The 18775-nt window shown below is 46.8% G+C and overlaps 1 protein-coding gene across 1 annotated transcript in view; it reads left to right on the forward strand.

Annotated features, from left to right (window-relative positions):
- RAPGEF5 (Rap guanine nucleotide exchange factor 5) overlaps window positions 1-18775 on the forward strand; it is a 196377-nt gene that overhangs the window by 164103 nt on the left and 13499 nt on the right. The window contains exons 17-22 of the mRNA XM_054726573.1: window positions 1164-1313; window positions 4890-4987; window positions 7828-7950; window positions 9626-9804; window positions 15427-15517; window positions 18720-18770. Of these exons, the coding sequence (XP_054582548.1) occupies window positions 1164-1313; window positions 4890-4987; window positions 7828-7950; window positions 9626-9804; window positions 15427-15517; window positions 18720-18770 (692 nt within the window). The remainder of the gene's footprint in view (window positions 1-1163; window positions 1314-4889; window positions 4988-7827; window positions 7951-9625; window positions 9805-15426; window positions 15518-18719; window positions 18771-18775) is intronic.

Consider the following 18775-nt stretch of genomic DNA (forward strand, 5'->3'; position numbering starts at 1 on the left):
CACAATTTAATTGTGCCATTCTCCAAGCTGAGTATTCCAAGGCCCTGGCCTCTTTCTGTTCATCAGTTCGTTAAGCAAGCTGTGAATGACATCATATTTAGTGGCCTGTAGATGGGATCTTTGCCTTGCTCAAAAATTCCATGCTCCTATGCAAGGAAAAAAAGCCTTTTTGTCCCTCAGGAGTCTGTTGACAACATATCAAACGACGATTTGTTAGATGCTATTGTCTCAGCGACACACCCAATGAAACCAAACGCTGAATACTGTCAGTGCCTCCTGGTGGCGTGTTCACGTTGAGGTTGGCACATGTAAACTCACAGTCTGTCTTCGCTTTACTTGCATTTCTGTGCAAACATTCCTGGGGTTGTGGTGTGGTGCCGTTCAAATTTCACATGAAATTTCTCCAGCAGCTGCATTCCTTTTTTTAAAAAAAATGTTGTATTAAAGGAGAGAAAAATGTCTCAGTCTATCATCGTCCTTCTGTCTTTTCCAAAGAAGAGGAAAAGGTGGGAAGAGTGTAAAGTTGCCTGGAAACACAGCCTTTGGGCGTTATCATTTCCTTGATCATGTAATAGTGTCCCAGGGACACTACTGTTCAAAATAGCTGATATAATAAGCAAATAATGTGTCAATTATCCCGACTGCTATGAAAACAGTTTCTGCTACCAAATCATAAAGAAGCATTTCTCCAGGACCCGTTCACCCAGCTGGGGATAATGTCCTAGTAATAATTAGCACTGCAGACAGTAAAAAGGAAATTAAAATGGCTAGAAATGTGACCACTCTTTGGAAACTAAAAACTCACCACCACCGAACAGCGTGGGTGGACCTGGAAGTTATGGTGCTGAGTGAAATAAGCACGTCAGACAAAGACAGATACCATATGCTCTCCCTTATATGTGGAATCTAATGAACAAAATAAACAGACAAAATAGAAACAGAGGCATGGATACATGGAACAGACGGATAGATATCTTGTGTGTGTGCAAGCACACATGTGTGTGCAAATGCCCTCCGGCGCCCATCTGCGTGCATAAGTAGGTACATCTAGCTGTGGATGTTTCATACTAGTGAGGTGAAGAAGGTGGGCGCCTGGATTTAGAAAAGTCTGTGACTCAGAGCCACGGCCCTCCGTTTACTAACCATGCTTCTGTCCTGTGCAGTTTTTTGCCACGTGTACATCACAGAGCACTCATATGTCAGCGTGAAGGCGAAAGTTTCCAGTACAGCCCAGGAGGTCCTAAGAGTCGTGGCAGAGAAGATCCAGCACGCGGAAGAGGACCTGGCCCTGGTGGCCGTCTCCTTCTCCGGGGGTGAGCGCTCTTCTGTCCCAGAACACTAACCTTTCGCCGGGTCTCCTCCGAGGGGAGGGAGTTGACATTTGTACAGAGTCAACGTGCCTGCGGCGTGTCCCCTCGGGGTTCGCAGCTGGCCGGCCACAGGGACCATGAGAAGCCGCCCACCAGAGGAGTTTCCATGACGACAGCTGGGTACCGTGGGATGCTGAGCATCCTCCCTGAGCGCTGCATAGAGAGGCATGCCCATGCTCTGAAGTACATTGTAAAGCTTCTCATATTTTGTGCTCTAGATAAGCCCTCTGTTTTCCTATTTAAATTAACGTGGGAAATTGCTAAAGGATGAAATTACTTTAGGAAGAAGGAAGAAGAAGCACAGCCTTGAGCTGGTCATATTGCTGGCTGGCAATTTAATACTTACAGACTCCCCACTGCAGGAAATAAAGCCTGCACCACAAGCCCGAAGCTCGCAGGCAGTGTTCCCGCAGGTGGACGTGGGGAGGGAGGCCTGCTTATAGCTTTGTCTCCTCTCGGGCCTCATTGATCCTCAGAGGATGGCTTCTTGTCTGTTTTGAATAAGATCACACAGATTACACGCTGACACTATTGATCTCTGTGACCTGAGCAGACCCTTCGTTTCACCAGAGCCTGCGAGACTGCGGCACGCTGGCCTCCTTTTTGGCTTACAGTTTTTATTGAATATCTCATTAACCCTGAGAAAAATACAAAGGAAGTGACTTAGCATTGAAAAATGGGAGGAGGTGAGCGGGTGGGTGGGGGAAGGGAGCAGATGACCGAATTGCTCTTCACCCTTTGTTAGCATTCTCGAGTCAGGAGGAGAAGGTCAGAATTGAACTCGCCATGAGAGCATCATGGGGCCGGACACTGCTGCTCTTGCTTTGTTACTCGGAGCCAGGTGAAACCGTCCCACCTGCAGGCTAGTGGGTTGCAAGGCAGACAGATCCAGCCTCGTCAGCGAAGGGGGCCTCCTCCCTCTCCCAGGGCCCTAGGTGTGCATCCCGTCAAAACATTACCCAGAAAAACAAAGAGCAAAACTTGGAGAAACGTGGATTACATGAATTTTAATCAGAGCGTGGTTGAATTTTTAATAAAATATTTCAGACATTCCAGATAGATACGACAAGTATTTTAATTTTAAGTGACCAAATTATTAAAGGATCCTAAACAATACTAAGTTTCATCAAAACCAACAGTTTCCTCTCAAGACAGTACCGCTACAAAAAGTAGTCCCCGGGTCCCCACTCAGAAGTGCTGGAGGAGAAGGGACCTGCGTGAACTGAGGGGGGGGGGGGGGGGCAGAGAGTCACGTGGGACCCAACAGGGCCAACGTGTGGACCTGGAAATTAATGAGCAGCTCTTTTACTACCCAGTTTCTATCTGATGGCCATGAAATACCATTTTTACACTCTATTAAATCGGATTCATCAGGGTGGGCAGTGGCGTTTTAATGTGCGTAGACTCATTGCTAATCATCACTAGAAATATCAGCTTATCTCTTGAATTATCCCACCAGTTTGGAAATGTGCCATCAGTTTCCATCAATCAGCAGTTTCATCCGTTGAGAACCTTTCTGCCTGCAGCTTAATATCCCCCGAACAATCATGTTTTTATGAAGAAGAAAAAGAAAACAGAGCTTAATGTATTCCTTGTTCTAATTACACAATTTTCAATAAATAATATTTCAAATGCTACTGCAAAATAAAATGACAATGAGATCGACTGTTATTTTATTGTTGTCAAAAAAATTTTTTTTAAGATGTTGGCCTTTTGTAGGTTTCATGGATTTTCCTAAAAGGACTGGTGCTGTTATCCTTCTAGCTTTCAGTAGGTTTTGTGCTCTTTTGTACCGAGGGTAGGGATATGTAGGTAATAACTACCTACCGGAATATCAGAGCTTAAAATGTTTTCAGCTTTAATCTTTTATAGTCTGGTGACAAACCTGGAAAGAAGGGGAGGGGGGGTTTCTGAGCACCTGGAAAAATTACTGTCAGAACGCCGTGGTATTCTTCCCATAGCAAGTGCAGAATGGCTCATAAATTCTGACTGAAGGTACATCTGGGCACACAGAGGGTTGCAAGAAATTGTAGCCAAACAAAGAGGGAGGAGATGGAAGAACCTCTGAGCCCAGCCTTGTGGGACCATTTACTACACACGTCAACAGCCAGACATGACAGTGCTATTGATCTTTATAATGTGGGGCCGTAAAGAATGTATTAGGTTATCATTCGTGTGCTCTGTATTAAGCAGAACTGTTCAAAACAAAATTTGGCATTTACGCTGATTAGGTTACCTAGAAAAAGAGGTGGAATATCGCATTTCCCAGCCAGGCTGGGTATCTGAAGGGCTGCTTTGGGGGGTTGGGGGGGGGTGCGGGCGGGGAGCTGATTGTATTACAGTGGAATAAACTCAAGTATTCCTGTGGTTGCTCCCCACCTGTGTCGTGTAGTTAGGAGGAGGACATTTCTCTATTGTACAGGAGAGCTCCAGCAATGGCAGAGAAATGGTCAGAGGACAGGGACAATTTGCAAGAAGGAAAATAAAATGGAAGAAGATTATATGAAAAATTCCAGCTTCACTGGCAGTCAAGAAATACACAATAAACCGCGAATCTGTTTGTGGTTTCATAAAAATAAAAAAAAAAAAAAGCAAAATTACCAAAAGTAATGATCAGTGTTGGTCAGTGTAAGCATTAGAAAACAATTTGACAGTTTGCATCAAAAACTTCAAAAAATATTCATTCCCTTTGACCCACTAATTCTACTACTGGGAATCTATCTTGAGAAAATCATCTATAAGCAGCCCAAGATTTATGCACAGGGATGTTGACTTCAGCGGTATATATTATGGCTGCGGTAATAATAGATCCCATTTATCAAGCCCCTTGCTATATCCCAAGCCCTGTGCTAGGACTTAGCGTACATCTTGCCATCTAATTTATATGACCAACAAAATTAGAAAACCTGAAATGTTCAACAAAAGCGGGAAAATTAAATGATAGTATAATAGACTGTTATGGAACCAATTAAATATGACATATATAAATAATTTTGACAAATGGGTAAGTGCTTATAATAAAATCAGAATATAAAACTACATAATCAAAAATATATGTATTCATAATAAATATGTATGCATATGTATAAATAATTGCCACTATATGTATGTATATGAATACACATGCACACACACACACACACACACACACACACTTACATCAAAATCAGAACAAAAATATGCCTAAATGTTAACCAATATTCCCATCAAACAGTTATCTGAGTGCTGGGGTTATGAGTGAATTGTACTTTCTCCCCTAAAATGTTCTGTGTTCCAAAGAATGACTAAATATTGTAAGAGACTCACAAGAGGATTCCTTCATGGATAGTGAGCAGTGATGGCCCTGCTCCCACTGGTATCATTGGTGTCATTACAGAGACTACGCAGAACTCAGTTCTATGTACTTTGCATCCTATTTACTTTGAAATATTTTTCTTTGGTGTGTTTCACTCTTCAGATGCACCTTGTATGCCTACTGCTGTTTGTGTGTTCTAATTACTCTTTTTTTTTTTTTTAAAGGAAAGCGTGAATTTCATCCCAATGACCTGGCCATCTCCAAATCCCTGGAAGCATCTGGTCGGATATATGTCTACCGGAAAGACCTGGCTGACACTTTGGTGAGGACCTTTAGCCTTGCACTTGAAACACACGGACACAGATGTCAGACTGAAAACATACTTGTGTCTGTTTTATAACGAATGTCAGAAAAAATGCATTGAATTGTTTCCTCTTCTAGCCAACAATACGCGTGTCGCGTAGCATTGCCTTGGCAAATCAAAGACGCACAACATGAGGAATTCTAAACCCTTCCTAAGTCAAATCCTCCTTCTCTCTGAGCCCCTGAAACAAGGGATTTGAGAGAAGTGACTTCTTCACCAATGGATCTTAATTCCACGTCTTCTTTTCTGGTGGACATGTGGAGAGTAGGCCGAGAGATGCACCCTGCGAGGATTTAAGGGAGAGACGCCACCCTTGGTTTGCATCCATTTGATGCACCTGGAGTGCACCCCTTTTCTTGAAGAAGGGGTGTCAGCCTTCCCCGTGCAAAATGGTCTCATAACAATGGGGCCTCAGATGCCGCTGAAGAGTGAGCGGTTAAGGAAATGTAGAAACCATACTGTTAAGTTATTTCAGTCCAAATGTGAGAACATTGACACCCAAGTAGATGATTTGCTTGTTTCTAAAAACCTGTTTTTGGTTCTCTCTCTATGGGAGGGTTCATCGCCCATGAGAAGCCCGTTTTACCAGGTTGTGACTGTACCCTCTAGACTCCTGGTCCCCGGTCTGTGTCATGAGTCACCCCTGGGCTGGGGCTGCTTCGCTGGCTCCTGGTGTACATATAATTGAGGAATGTATATACCATGTAGGTAAACCAGACTGGCTTACAATAACACAAGTTTTATGCTAAATTACCTGCAGGATATCAAGCTACCATAATACTAATCACTGTCATTTTGGCTACTTATTACCAGACACGTAGGTGCTGAGTGATGTATATACAATATCTCATTTACCGTTCCCAGTAACCCTGTGGAGTTGGGAGAGGCTGAGTAGCTTACTCTGGCTTCCCACACTCAGGGAGGGGATGGTGCTAGGATCTCTTCCATTTATATTTGGCTCTAACTTGGGCCCTTTCCAGTTCTGAGTATCCCACCGGTCACTAGTCCTGTGTCTGCGCACGATGTAATTCCACCAGTGACACACGACACACCGATGCTGCACGGCATCTCTGAGTAAATAATGAGATTGAGTAGACTTGACCCCTCCCCGTGAAGGAGGGCAATCTCCTGTGTGGCTTCTCTGGGCTCCTGGTGACGGAGGGAACCTGCATCCCCAGAGCTCTCCTCCCCACTGTCTAGGGCCAGCTTCAGAAGAGGAGAAGGCAGGCCCGAGTCACGGTCCCCATGGATGCTACAAAGTACATGCCAAGATGCGCCAGACACCATCCTGCCCTCGAATGTTTCCCCCACCAACTTTGCACACCACCTAACATTTCCCCATTAGAATCATAGCTGTAGGGATTTTATCTCCAGAATATTTCAGTTGACAGGGGGCATTGTAACGGGCGAATAGCACGTGAAACCACCAGTATCCACTATGCTTGCCTGTAGATAATATTCTTGGAAAGCAGGCCTGGAGCCCTGGATGAATGGGATGGAGAAATACATAGAAAGCATTTCTCCGAGAGGGTGGTGGACAACCTTGAATAAACCATAGGGCAGTACCAAGGTAAGGGGCGTATTTAGGGAGAAAGTAGGAGGGGTTCAAGGCCCTGTGAAAATATCCTTGTGTCTCCAGCTCAGTGAGCCGAGGTTACTGCTACTTCCCAACCCGTGGCTCTCCCTCTGACTGTCTGCCGTGCAGCCTGGTGTCCGTCTGGTCCCGTCGGACAATCCCTGAGAAGCCTTGATTTGTCCCCCCATCAGCGCCTCCGTATCTGCATGTGCGTCCAGGCCGACCGCCCGGGCTGAGCTCCCCTCTGCCTCCCACTCTGGGGACACGGAGACAATTTGTACCTTGACCTGCTCTGAGCAGATTCAGGTCTGTGGAATAGTTCTAGGAAGGTCCTTTGCCATTTCTTGGTTTAATTAGAAAAACTATTCATAAATGTAAAAATTCTAAAATGCAAATAGTTTATTTTGCAGTTTAGAAGCAGAGGTTAATATCTGGAATCTGAGCGACTCCCTCCATCCTGCGATGTCATGTAGTTCGCAAAGTCCCATTCTTTCTTTTCCAAGTCAGTAACTAGTATTTCATTAACTGCTCCAGTCCACCCCTCAAATGGGAGAGTTCCTATTTTAATTTAAAAATACCAACTATTTTGAAAAGAGGCCAAATACTTTTTAATACATTTAACAGTGACAGTAGATTTAAAGTTGTGGTGACATTTAATAATTCCATGCCATCTTTTAAGGAAGTACCGGTACTTAACATAATCACCCACTATACGGTATAAATGAAGTCACTTTTATTTTATGTTTCACGTTTAAATTTTGTTCGCTTTCCACACGCGCTGCAACACAATTTGTGACCGTGTGTCTTACTAAGCACGTTTCCTGCGGAAGCCGTGTCTGTCTTTATTGAAGTGCACCGTGACATTTCTTCTGTTTGTTTTCATACTCACCCTGCTGGCATATTAATTCCCACCAGAAGCCCACGTGGCTTCGGAGCTTTTGCTTTCATTATGCTGTCTGCCCGGCAGTGTTTTATAATCAGATGTGTGTGGGCACGTATGGGGGAGGCAGGGGGCAGGCTAACTCATTGATCACATTCTCCTGTTTGCAAGGCTGTTTCCTAAATTGGCTGTAACTCACTGAAGGTGAACAGACCGGGGGGAATATGAAGTGCCCTCAGACAAGATTGCTTTTCTAATCTGGGCTTTAGTGCCTTCCACGGGCAGCCAATGCAGTGTCGCACGTTGAGGCCACTGAGGATCCTTTTGCTTCTGTTGGTTTAGAACCCCTTTGCAGAAAACGAGGAGTCCCAGCAAAGGCCGTTGAGGATCTTGGGAATGAACACTTGGGATCTTGCTCTGGAATTAATGAATTTTGATTGGAGTCTCTTCAATTCCATTCACGAGGTAAGGAAGGAAAGAAAAGGTCAAATAAATGCTAGTGCTCTTTTAACTGTGAATTCTTTTTGAAGAATATTTATGCATGTGACTAGGTGTTTAAAAGATCCATTATCTAGTGATAACATTATGCAAGAATATCATGGTCCAAAAAGATATTTGATATTTGATCCAGTCCGAGGAAAATCAAAATACTTGGTCATGCTTTCTTTGCTCCTGGTACAATCATATGTTTGTAGAATGTAATTTAAACATGTCACGGTTTTACTAGTATATGTATGAATAGATATGTATATATGTATATTATGTGTGTGTGTGTGTGTGTATATATATATGGAGCTCTAATGGGGCTGAAGAGCTATTTTGTATTTGATGTCTTTGATATTGATATTTTAATTTTTCCCATGAAGTTTATAATAGTTATAGAAGAAGCATATGTATATTGTATGTATATATGTACACACACATGCTTTTACATAAGAACATTCTATAAATTTAGACTATTCAGCAAGATGTCAAGTACTTTCTTAAAAATTTTGAGATATATTTCAAACTTTTATGTCCATCAACTTCTCCCTGGAGGACAGCTTATAACATTTGTAAAGCAACAGGTTATGGGCAAAATGCTACTGACAATGAACGAATGAGCGGAGCCCGTGGGACGCTCACGGGCATCCGAAGGCCAGCAGCGAGAAGCTCTGTGCAACCACGCGCTGCCCTTGCTTTGCCTGTGGTGGCATTTTCACTAGGAGGCGGCCCCTCCTCCCGCAGGAGGGCCTCGGGCCCAGCGTGCTCCCTGCGCTTCGCTGTCAGTTGGGAATGACTTCTAAGTGTCCTCATGTCTGCTCATCACATTTCCAACACGGTGGTCTGAATTTGAGCAAGTGGTGAAGTCATTCCCGCTCAATGACATGTCGCTTTGGAAATGTTAACAGAACAGGATGCGTCCTGCGTAGGCAGTGGGAGAATGTGAACGACTTCTGTAGAGTACACACACCTCCACTTAGAAACAAGCATCTTCTACTGCTCTACCTGGGAACGGGCCATATATGTAGTAAATAGTTACTGGCCTTACTCGTATTTTTTTTCATTTTGGACCTTGCTCTTTCTCTTTACGATTTGACACTGTCTTGGGTCCGTGGCTCTCAAAGCCTGGGCATCCAGACCAGCATCCTCAGCGCTGCCTGGAAACTTGTTAGCAATGGGCACTTTTGTCCCTACCACAGACCAACTGAATCAGAGGCTGGTTGGGGGAAGGGAGGTGATCCTGATTCACACTAAACCCTTGGAGAACCCTTGCCTAGAGACTCTACCTGTGAGGGTCTAACGTGATCTTAACAAGGACTATAATAGCATTTCATTTACGCATGAATTGGCCAGCGTAACAAGTTCAGGAAGTTTGGATTTCATTCAGCCTGTGATTTAAACGTTGAATGTCTTAGATTTCCATGTAAAGGCACCATTCTTACATTCTAAAGTAATGCATTTGTATAAGGAGTCTAAGTGAGCATTATTTAATGAGGCATCCCTAAAACTAAAGGGAAGTTGTTTCAAAGTGAATATATTGTCGCATCGTCGGATATGAGGATGGCTACCAGAAAGAGGTTTTAAAGATGGACTGAATTTTGTATCCACCTGACTTTGCGCTGAAAATAAACACTGGCATGACTACCTTTTCTTTCAGCAAGAGCTGATCTATTTCACATTCAGCAGACAAGGAAGTGGGGAGCACACCGCGAACCTCAGCCTTCTGCTCCAGCGCTGCAATGAGGTCCAGCTGTGGGTGGCCACGGAGATTCTGCTCTGCAGCCAGCTGGGCAAGCGGGTGCAGCTGGTGAAGAAGTTCATCAAAATCGCCGCCCAGTGAGTTCCTTGTGATGAAACCTGCAATTCCGCTCCGCTCCTCGCCAGAGGACCGTTTCCCTTGTGGTGATAGGAAGGGTGATGTAAACGTGTCACATTGGGTGCGGTGACCGAATAATTGGAAAGGCCTCTTCCTGAATATTTATGACTCTGCGTTTGAAGTCTTTCTATTTTAAAGTAAATATCAAAATCCCAGACGGAGGCCCTCTGCTCTGTGCTACAGAGCTAATAAGCAGGCCGCGCACACATACGCATCCTGCAGCCAAATTGCCATGTGGCCAGACAGCTACAGCAGCTAGGAAAATGGGGGAGGTGATGGGATGGGGTAACAATCACTGAGAATCAGGTGCTTCCGAGAATTCTCCTCTTGGCTCCCTGTTGCCCACAGTGTGAACCTTATAAACTCCTTGCAGGCCCTACACTGGCTGGCCCCTCCTGGCCTCTCAGCCTCACTCCTGTCCTCTCAGCCTCACCCCAGGCTGGGTGCACGCCATGCTGCAGCCACTCTGAATGGCTGTCTCTTTCCCAGGCACACCGTCCCCCAAGCATGGACATGTGCTGCGTCTGCTAAGAAGGGCCCTTTCCACCCCGCAGATTGCTGTCACTCTTTAAGATGCAGGGCAAGTGTTGCTTCCTTCTTGAAGACATCACTGAGTTTCAAATGGAAGGTCAACTACTCCCTTCTGAGACCCCCCTTCCCCCCCACACACACACACTCATGCTGTGTTTCCTTTTTTAAAACCTCTTTATTATGTTGATTGAACTTATCTGTTTATATAGGGCTCCTTCCCGGGGCTGCGTGAGGCTCCAGAGGACAGGGACCAGTTCTAAGCAGTCATTGGACTGGGAGCCTGGAACAGCACTCAGTGAATAGCAGGGACTCCGTAAATGTTGGTGGAATGACATTTTCGTAACTTGCTGGGAGCATCCCTGAATATACCGGAGCCGTGTCCTGAGACCGCTCTTGGGACAGCTTCCCAACCAAAGCAGGCGGCAGGAACCGAAATCTTTCCCGTTCCTTCTACCTCCCAGCCTTCCCACTTTATTTCTCCTTTGTCTTCCAGAATAGTTTTTGTATCAGTGTTCTGAGTACATGCCAGACCAACCTTCAGGAAATACTTACTGATCACTTAGTATAGGTGCAGATCCACGCAGGGTACCGTGGGCAAATCAGACCGAGCCGACACCCCATTCCTGCCTTCGGGAGTTTGCAGTCTGCAGGGTCAGGGTGGCGCTTCTATAACGCGAGTGGCCAGCGTGCAGATTAGAACGGGGACGTGCCACGATGTGAGGTCACATTCTGGGGGCTTTAGAGGAGGGGAAGCTCACATACCGCCAAGGTGGGAAAGGAGGGTTTGGAAAACATGTGAGGCTATGTTTGAATTCCGGGTAGAACTGGACAGGTGTCCATTCACTGGAGGCACGGCACACGTGGTCCGGGAAAGTACTCTGACCCAGGGGGGCCCTCGCGGAGGGTGTTTGTAAGGAAGTTGTGGGAGATTCATCTGCAAAGGAAGATGGGACCAATCGGTAAAGGACTTTGAATTTCAGATGGAAGGGTTTGCACTGCCTGGAGGAGGCGGTAGGAGGTCACTGAAAATGTTTGTGCAGGAAGCGGATGCTCAGCGTGGTCCCTCGGGAAGGCTGGTCTGAGAGTTGGGTGTAGAGTAAACCATAGGGAGAAGACCCCAGAGGCAGGGCGTTCCATTGACTCGGTGAGAGATAGTGGGAGTGCCTGCCTCGGTTGGTGTGCCTGGAAGGGAAGGAGAGAGAGTAACAGAGAAGCCTAAATCTGGGGCTGCTCTTAGGTTAAATGCTCCCTTTTTTTTTTTTTTAATTTGGCCAATACATTCTATAACAGCCTGTGAAATACCTAACAGTGAGGCTCTTTCGAATTAAAAAACAACAACAACAAAAAACGCTCTTATAAATGCCAGTTACTTGGAGAAATGGGAGATTAATGTTCCAAGGAGTCAAATGACACCACACAGCTCTCTTCTCGGTGTAAGATTATATGGATCCTCAGGGAAATGAAATCTATTCACCTCTTCTCCGTACGGCCCCATGGTCTTGAATTATTCACGGTCCTGGTCTCTAACCCTAGCCCATGGACTGGAATGGCAATAGGAACACAGAGTTAAATTCTTTATCGTCACAGTAGTAGGGATAGCCAAGGGAAAACAGTCATTTCCGTGATCACGGAGTGTTTTCCCTGCCTTGGGCATCCTATTTGCATATTCATGTCTCCCTTCCTTCTCACCATCCCATCCCCCACCTCTGCGGATAGAGTGGATTTTATTCCCTCTCACAGACAAAGGAGTTTTGCTAAACTGGCATGTTTAGTGTCAGACGGTCTGTTCTTATCATGGAATGAATGAACCTCAGTCCCAGAGGAGTCCGGACTGGAATGGTATCTAATATTTGTACTGCCTCAATTTGTCTTCTAGAGAAATCGTGTCTGTTTTCATTCCTTTTTCCTTTTCACAGAGTCAGATGTTAGTTATAAGTGCCCTTTTTATTTTAAGTATGAGTGAAAAAGAGATCTGGGCCAAGAAAATTATTTATGGAGGGCTAAAAGATAAAAATGGGAATTATATCTAAGATCCCACATAGATAAATGATACTGAATGAAAAGAAGAATAAACCTTTTTATAATGAACTAGAGCAGGCGTCCTCAAACTACGGCCCGCGGGCCACATGCGGGTGTTTTTGCCGTTTTGTTTTTTTTACTTCAAAATAAGATATGTGCAGTGTGCATAGGAATTTGTTCATAGTTTTTTTTTTAAACTATAGTCCGGCCCTCCAACAGTCTGAGGGACAGTGAACTGGCCCCCCTGTTTAAAAAGTTTGAGGACTCCTGAACTAGAGGGTGGGATCCCTAGGCCTGGCCTGTGGGGATCAGGCCAAAACCAGCTCTCCGACATCCCCTGAAGGGTTCCGGATTGTGAGAGGGCGGTTCTCAGGTGATGCACCCCAGAATCGGGCTCCCTCCTCTCTGGTTCTGGCTGTGTCACCCAAGAACTGCAGCTGCCAAGTCATCGCAGCTCAGCAGCTCCTGCGTTGAGCGTCTGCCCCTGGTGGTCATTGCACATCATAGCTACTGGTTGGACGGTCTAATGGTCAGATGGTGACTTAGGCTTTTACATATAGAGATAATAATAATCCATTTCCCCAAAAAGTCTCAGTTTCAACTCCAGTAAATGCCATCTGAATGGCTTCCTGCCTACCCGGTATTGGGGTGATGGCCAGAAATAGACTATAATCCAGCCTTCAGGAACCTAATGTCTAGTGGGGAGAGACAGACCAGAGGGGCCTCCATGAGGTTTGTAGCAGGAGACCTGGGGTAAGGGAGAGCCTCCGGCCGAGGTCTTCTGGCACCGGGATGGGACGGCTCTCGCTGGTCACAGGGTACTCAGAGTCGTCACGTCCAGAGAGGGAGCCCACTCAGCTCTGTCCAGCTGGTGTGAAGTGTCCAGGGCTGCGCTGAGATAGAAAGAGTGCGGGTCAGTGGCAGAAAGGAAGTAGAGTCACCATACTGGTGCCTTTAGACACCAGTGGTTCTCAAGAACAGATGGATTCCTAAATCATAGCCCAGGAAGTATCTTGTCTGTTTATTCCTGGAATATACCAAGCAGGGTCACCCAGGAGAAAGCTAGCAGAAACCAGAGGGCCAGTTAGACTGAGTTTCAGATCCTCTTGCCTACCAAGAGGCGGAGACCAGAGCCGGGACTGACTGTGCCCTGGAGATTGGCGGTGGGGCCCACAGGGCTGAGTTCACCCCAGGTGCCCTGGACACTGGGTGTGGAGGCAGCAGTGCCTGTCCAGGTTCCACTGTTGATGAGTAGAACCTCCGGTGTGGCTCTCAGCTGGACTGGGCAGCACCTGGTCCTGAGGCTGGCCCCAGGAGCAGGCAGTTCTGCAGGACCTGCCCCGGTGTAGCCAGCAGTGTCTATTGCTACTTTAGCAGCCCGGCCATTTTCCTGGTTCAGAACCGGATGCTCTTACACAACCTGCGCGCCTAGAACTGGGTATCGTTTGGGGAGACAGAAGTGTTTAATGTGTCAAGAACTTTTCAAGTCATGATCACTTTTGACCTATTGTGGAATGCGTGGAAGTCTAACATAATAAAAAAATCATTAATATAGTCAAAAGTTTTATACACAAAGATACTCATTGCAGCATTTTGTATTGCATTGAATTTAATTGAATTGAATTGATTGAAAATAATTTAAATGTCAACAACAGGGGAGTGAGTAAGCAAATTATGAAATACTAGAGGCCCGGTGCACGAATTCGTGCACGGTGGGGTTCCTCGGCCAAGTTGGCGATTGGGGCTGATCGGGGCCTGCCGGCTGGAGGGTGGGACCACAGGAGGTTGGCTGGCCGCAGGAGGTTGGCTATGGGAGCACACTGACTACCAGGGGGCAGCTCCTGCATTGAGCATCTGCCCCTGGTGGCCAGTACATGTCATAGCGACTGGTTGCTTAGGCTTTTATATAGAGAGATGTTTCTGATAAAGTGTTACATAGCCATTAATGGTGGTAGTGAAGAATGCACAATGTATAATTTAACACAGTATATAACTGAAAGAATGAGATACGAAGTTACATATGCACTGTTCCCAAATTCCACCTGAGGCATTGATGATTGATGGAGGTGTCGGGGAGAGATGGCGGCCCAGGGAAGCTAGATTAGCAGACACTCGGTATTTTTCCTGCACCCAGCTTACTGCTAAGCACGTTCATATTTTTCATATTTAATTATCAAGCGAGGGTAATTTCTTAATTTTAAAGACTTGCCTCAGAGAAGTTGTTTTCTAATGAATCCCAGACAACAGAGTGTCTAGAACTCACAGGCTGCTCTGGCTGACCAGACGCCAAGCCTCCCTCTGCTGTTCCAGACGCCCTCAGCAGGCCGTGAATAAATATTGGTGGAATTTTGACCAATTAAGTCAAAGGCAAGGTTGATGTCATGCACAACAGATAACCTTGCAGAGTGAATGGAGCTCAGCATGGTCTCATTTTGCATGTTATCTCCTTCTCTCTCTAAATGAGACAGCATCCCCAGAATATGGGCCATATTTTACATATATCCAGAATATGGCAGTAATTTTGTAGATAGCAAAGAAAGTATGTCTGAGTGTAATGGGAGGGGCCGCTTAGACCTGTGAAGGGAGAGGGGCTTGTTTATCAAAAAATAGACAGCTTGCTGATGAAAGGGGCGGGACTAGAGAGCTGGTATGATGAGGGTATGGTATATACAGAGGAAGACGAGTTTAAGAATTTTCAGTTGAAACTGAAAATGCATCCAAAATAGAGTGTTTAAAAGGAGGAAGTTTTTGAAGTGTCAGAAGGTATCAGAGCATAGATCTTCTCCTCATGGTAAGTAAGGATGGGCTGAACCTTTGAAATCGGTTCATTTCTGTGAGAAACAGTGGCGGGGACACCACCCTCCCACTGGGGTGCTCACGCGTGTGGAGGCATGTGGGGGCCACGGAGCAGGGTTCAGCCCTGCCCTTGAGGTTGAACTCTGGACCTGGGGAGTATTTTCATTGTGTCTTTTGCGATCACCTGGAGAAAGGATGTTGCCTCAAAGTGCCTTCTGCTTTCTTTAATGCCGCAGCTGCAAAGCCCAGAGGAACCTGAATTCTTTCTTTGCTATCGTGATGGGCCTCAACACCGCTTCTGTCAGCCGGCTGTCGCAGACCTGGGAGGTGAGCCTCGGGGGTCCTCACAGAGAGGGGAGGGGGCGGGACAGATAACACCGAACGGGAGATGGCCCGCAAAAAGCCTTTGTTTACAATGCGTACGTTGATTTAAAGGGTTTACATGAAAAATAATGTGTCCAGTTGGTAGGGACTATTTTAATCAAGTGGTCTTCAGAACGGTTGTGGGATGTGTGTGAAAGCGATGAGAACTGTAAAATGAGCCCCTGCAGATTGAGTCTTCCTCGGCTCTGCCCTGAGGTGGCGTGGGTACCGCTCCGTGGTGGTCCTTTCAAACGCTCGCCTGCGGGCCTGTGCCCAGAAGTCTGTTGGCTGAGATGCTAACGAATTAAGCTTCCGGGCCTCACACTTGCTGGGCCCCTGGCAGTGTGTTCACGTGGACAATGTACATCTTTGTAAAATTTGCAAAAGGGAAGTGATTTTGTGTTGATTTTCTTAATGAGGGCCCACAAAATGCCGTACGCTTCAGGCCTCCCAAATCCTGGTCCTGCCTCTGTTGCTGTTACATGATGAAGACTGTGTAGGTTCTAAGAGGGAGAGGCCCACAAAAGTTAGCCCAAGCCCTAGCCAGTTTGGCTCAGTGGATAGAGCCTCGGCCTATGGACTGAAGGGACCCAGGTTCGATTCTGGCCAAGGGCACATGCCCAGGTTGCAGGGCTCGATCCCCAGTGGGGGGGCATGCAGGAGGCAGCCGATCAATGATTCTCTCTCATCATTGATGTTTCTATCTCTCTCTACCTCTTCCTCCCTCTCTGAAATCAACAAAGAAATATATATTTTTTAAAAAGTTAGCCCAAGTTCTCAGACATGGACTTGCAGGGTATGTGTGGGAAGCACTGAAGGTGGGGCATCCCTCTTGAGCCAGGCACAGAGGTAGGGCTCTTCTCTCCTTGGGCTTTTGTTTCCTTCACTGCCTGTTCCCTGCTGACTGCCTACTTCACTCCGCGGATCATACTCCCCCCCTCCCCACCCCTTCTCTCTAACCCCCCTCCTGGCTTCAGCCTGCATGTGTTCCCTTCCGTCTCCTTGGCCTCTCTCCATCTTCCCAGGTTCAGCTCCGATCAGTAACCGCTCATTCCCTTCGTGGGTCCCAATGCAAACTCCTGCGAGAGAGAAGCCGGTAGGCCGCCTGTTCCTTTTCTTTACAGTAGGTCTCAGCGTGGGTCTCAGGGCAACCTGCAGGTCACTCTCTGTGGGTCAGGGAGATGCTCTGACGGAATCCACCGGGTGGGTGGCCTGAGGGTCGGGGCCAGTGCTCCTTTTAAAAAGGTTCCAAAGAAAGAAATGAAATCATCTGGTGAAGCAAACGAGAGTGTGTGTGTGCACATCATAAGATGAAGGAGGTGGCCGGCCAGTGCCCCGGTTGACCAGAGGAGGAACAGTTGGCTGGCAAGGGCTAGAGGAGAGTGGAATGTGAGTCAAACCTGGAAAAAAGCTTTGCTTTGCACACATTGGGAGGAGAAATGAAATTCAAACCGCGTGCATCCCATGAGCACATTGGCTGCCTACTTGGTGCAAGGCGCTGGGTCTTCACCGTGGCAGAAGGAGGACGGGTCAGACAGATGGGAACAGAGCGGCTCTGATGGAGGAGGTGCTGAACCAAGTCCCGTCGGACCGCAGAGGAGCAAGTAGAGGGACTCCTTCTGCCTCCCGGGAGCGAGAAGGCTCTACAGAGAAGCTCTGAGAAGCAGGGCCTTAGAGGTTGAGTTGGGAGTTGCTGGGGGTTGGGGTGGGCACCAAGCAGAAGTGACCGTGGGACCGTTAGGCCTGCTGACAAGTGAGCGCACTGTCCCAAATAGCGAACGGAGCGGATTTAAAGGAGTAGAACGGGGTCAGCCGGCTCTGCAGGGAAGGGGCCAGACAGCAATGTGTTTAGGCTGTGTAGGCCTTGTGGTCTCTGTTTCCATGACTCCACTCTGCCACTGCAGGGCAAGAGTCAGCACAAGGTGTATGTAAGTGAGTGGGCGTGGCCGTGTTCCAGTGCAGCCTTATTCACAAGAGCAGGCCGTGAACCGGATCTGGCCCATTCATGGCTGACCCCTGGAGGTGACCAGTTTGGCTCCGAGTTTGAGGAGCCACTTAGTCCAATAGACTAAGGTATGCAGCTCAGAAGAACGGTGGGAGTAAGCTGCAGATGGCTGCATTTTACCTTTTCTCATTTGATTTGTCCTCCATTCATGAATATTGAAGTGTCAGAAGGTATTTCCAAACATATCAAACTGCCTGTGTGCTGTGACAAACGGAGTCCACATTCAAAACCATCACATTGAAAAGTCTATTTCTAAATGATGTAGAAGTCTAATTACTGTGGGGTTCGCCTCCGTTACTTTGATGTGTTTTGGAAGCAGACAGTCCCACCAATATCTTCCAGAACTTGGGCGTTGGCGTTCATGGCTAGAATTGGTTAAGCACCAGCCATGAACTGTGCACTTCTTAGACGTTGTCTCCATGTCAGCCGGAGAACTTCGAGACTCACATCGAACCACACAGCCAGCAAGGGGCGGAGGCAGAACTCAGATGCAGACCGTCTGCTGCCTGTGTCAGTGTGGAAGGCGCCCAGCTCTTCACGTAACTGACCACGTGACAGGCGGGCTGGGGAACCCCGGCTCTTCTTCCTGAGGCCCGAAGCTGTAATGGGGAGGATGGCATATCTGCTGTCACTTACACGCCACCTGTCCGTGCGGCTGATCTTTATAATCCAGTCCTTCTACCTGCTAAAGGGCAGGCTTCGTCATGGAGGGTTTTCACAGCCTCCCACGCTTTGGCCCTCTGCCGTGAGACATAATTATATCATTTACACAAAAAGTGTCAGCTGACATTATTACTCCCAATCAGCAAGACTATTTAAGAAGATGCAAGTATTCGTCAAAGGTAGAATATGGACTGAAACCCAAGTGTTTATTTAAAAAAAAAATCACCCGTGTATGGAATGTCTAACCAGCCCAATTCCGGTTCATGTGGCTGTTACGTATTTTAAACTGGTTTTTGCCACATTCCCGAGCAATGCACAGCCACATTGCGGGGCGATGAAAACCGCCGGTGAGGAGGAGTCCGGGGAGAGCCAGGTGAGAGAGTTACATGCAGAGCCACGGCTCACGTCAGCACAACTTCACGAACCCTCCCCTGGTCGCCTCTCAAATAGCTGACCTCTTTGACCTTTTTGTTTGTTTTTTTTTGTCTTTGTTTTTAGAAAATCCCTGGGAAGTTTAAGAAACTTTTCTCTGAGCTTGAAAGTTTAACGGTAAG

The sequence above is a fragment of the Eptesicus fuscus genome, chromosome 14 (genome assembly GCF_027574615.1).
Source record: "Eptesicus fuscus isolate TK198812 chromosome 14, DD_ASM_mEF_20220401, whole genome shotgun sequence".
NCBI classification, from domain to species: domain Eukaryota; kingdom Metazoa; phylum Chordata; class Mammalia; order Chiroptera; family Vespertilionidae; genus Eptesicus; species Eptesicus fuscus.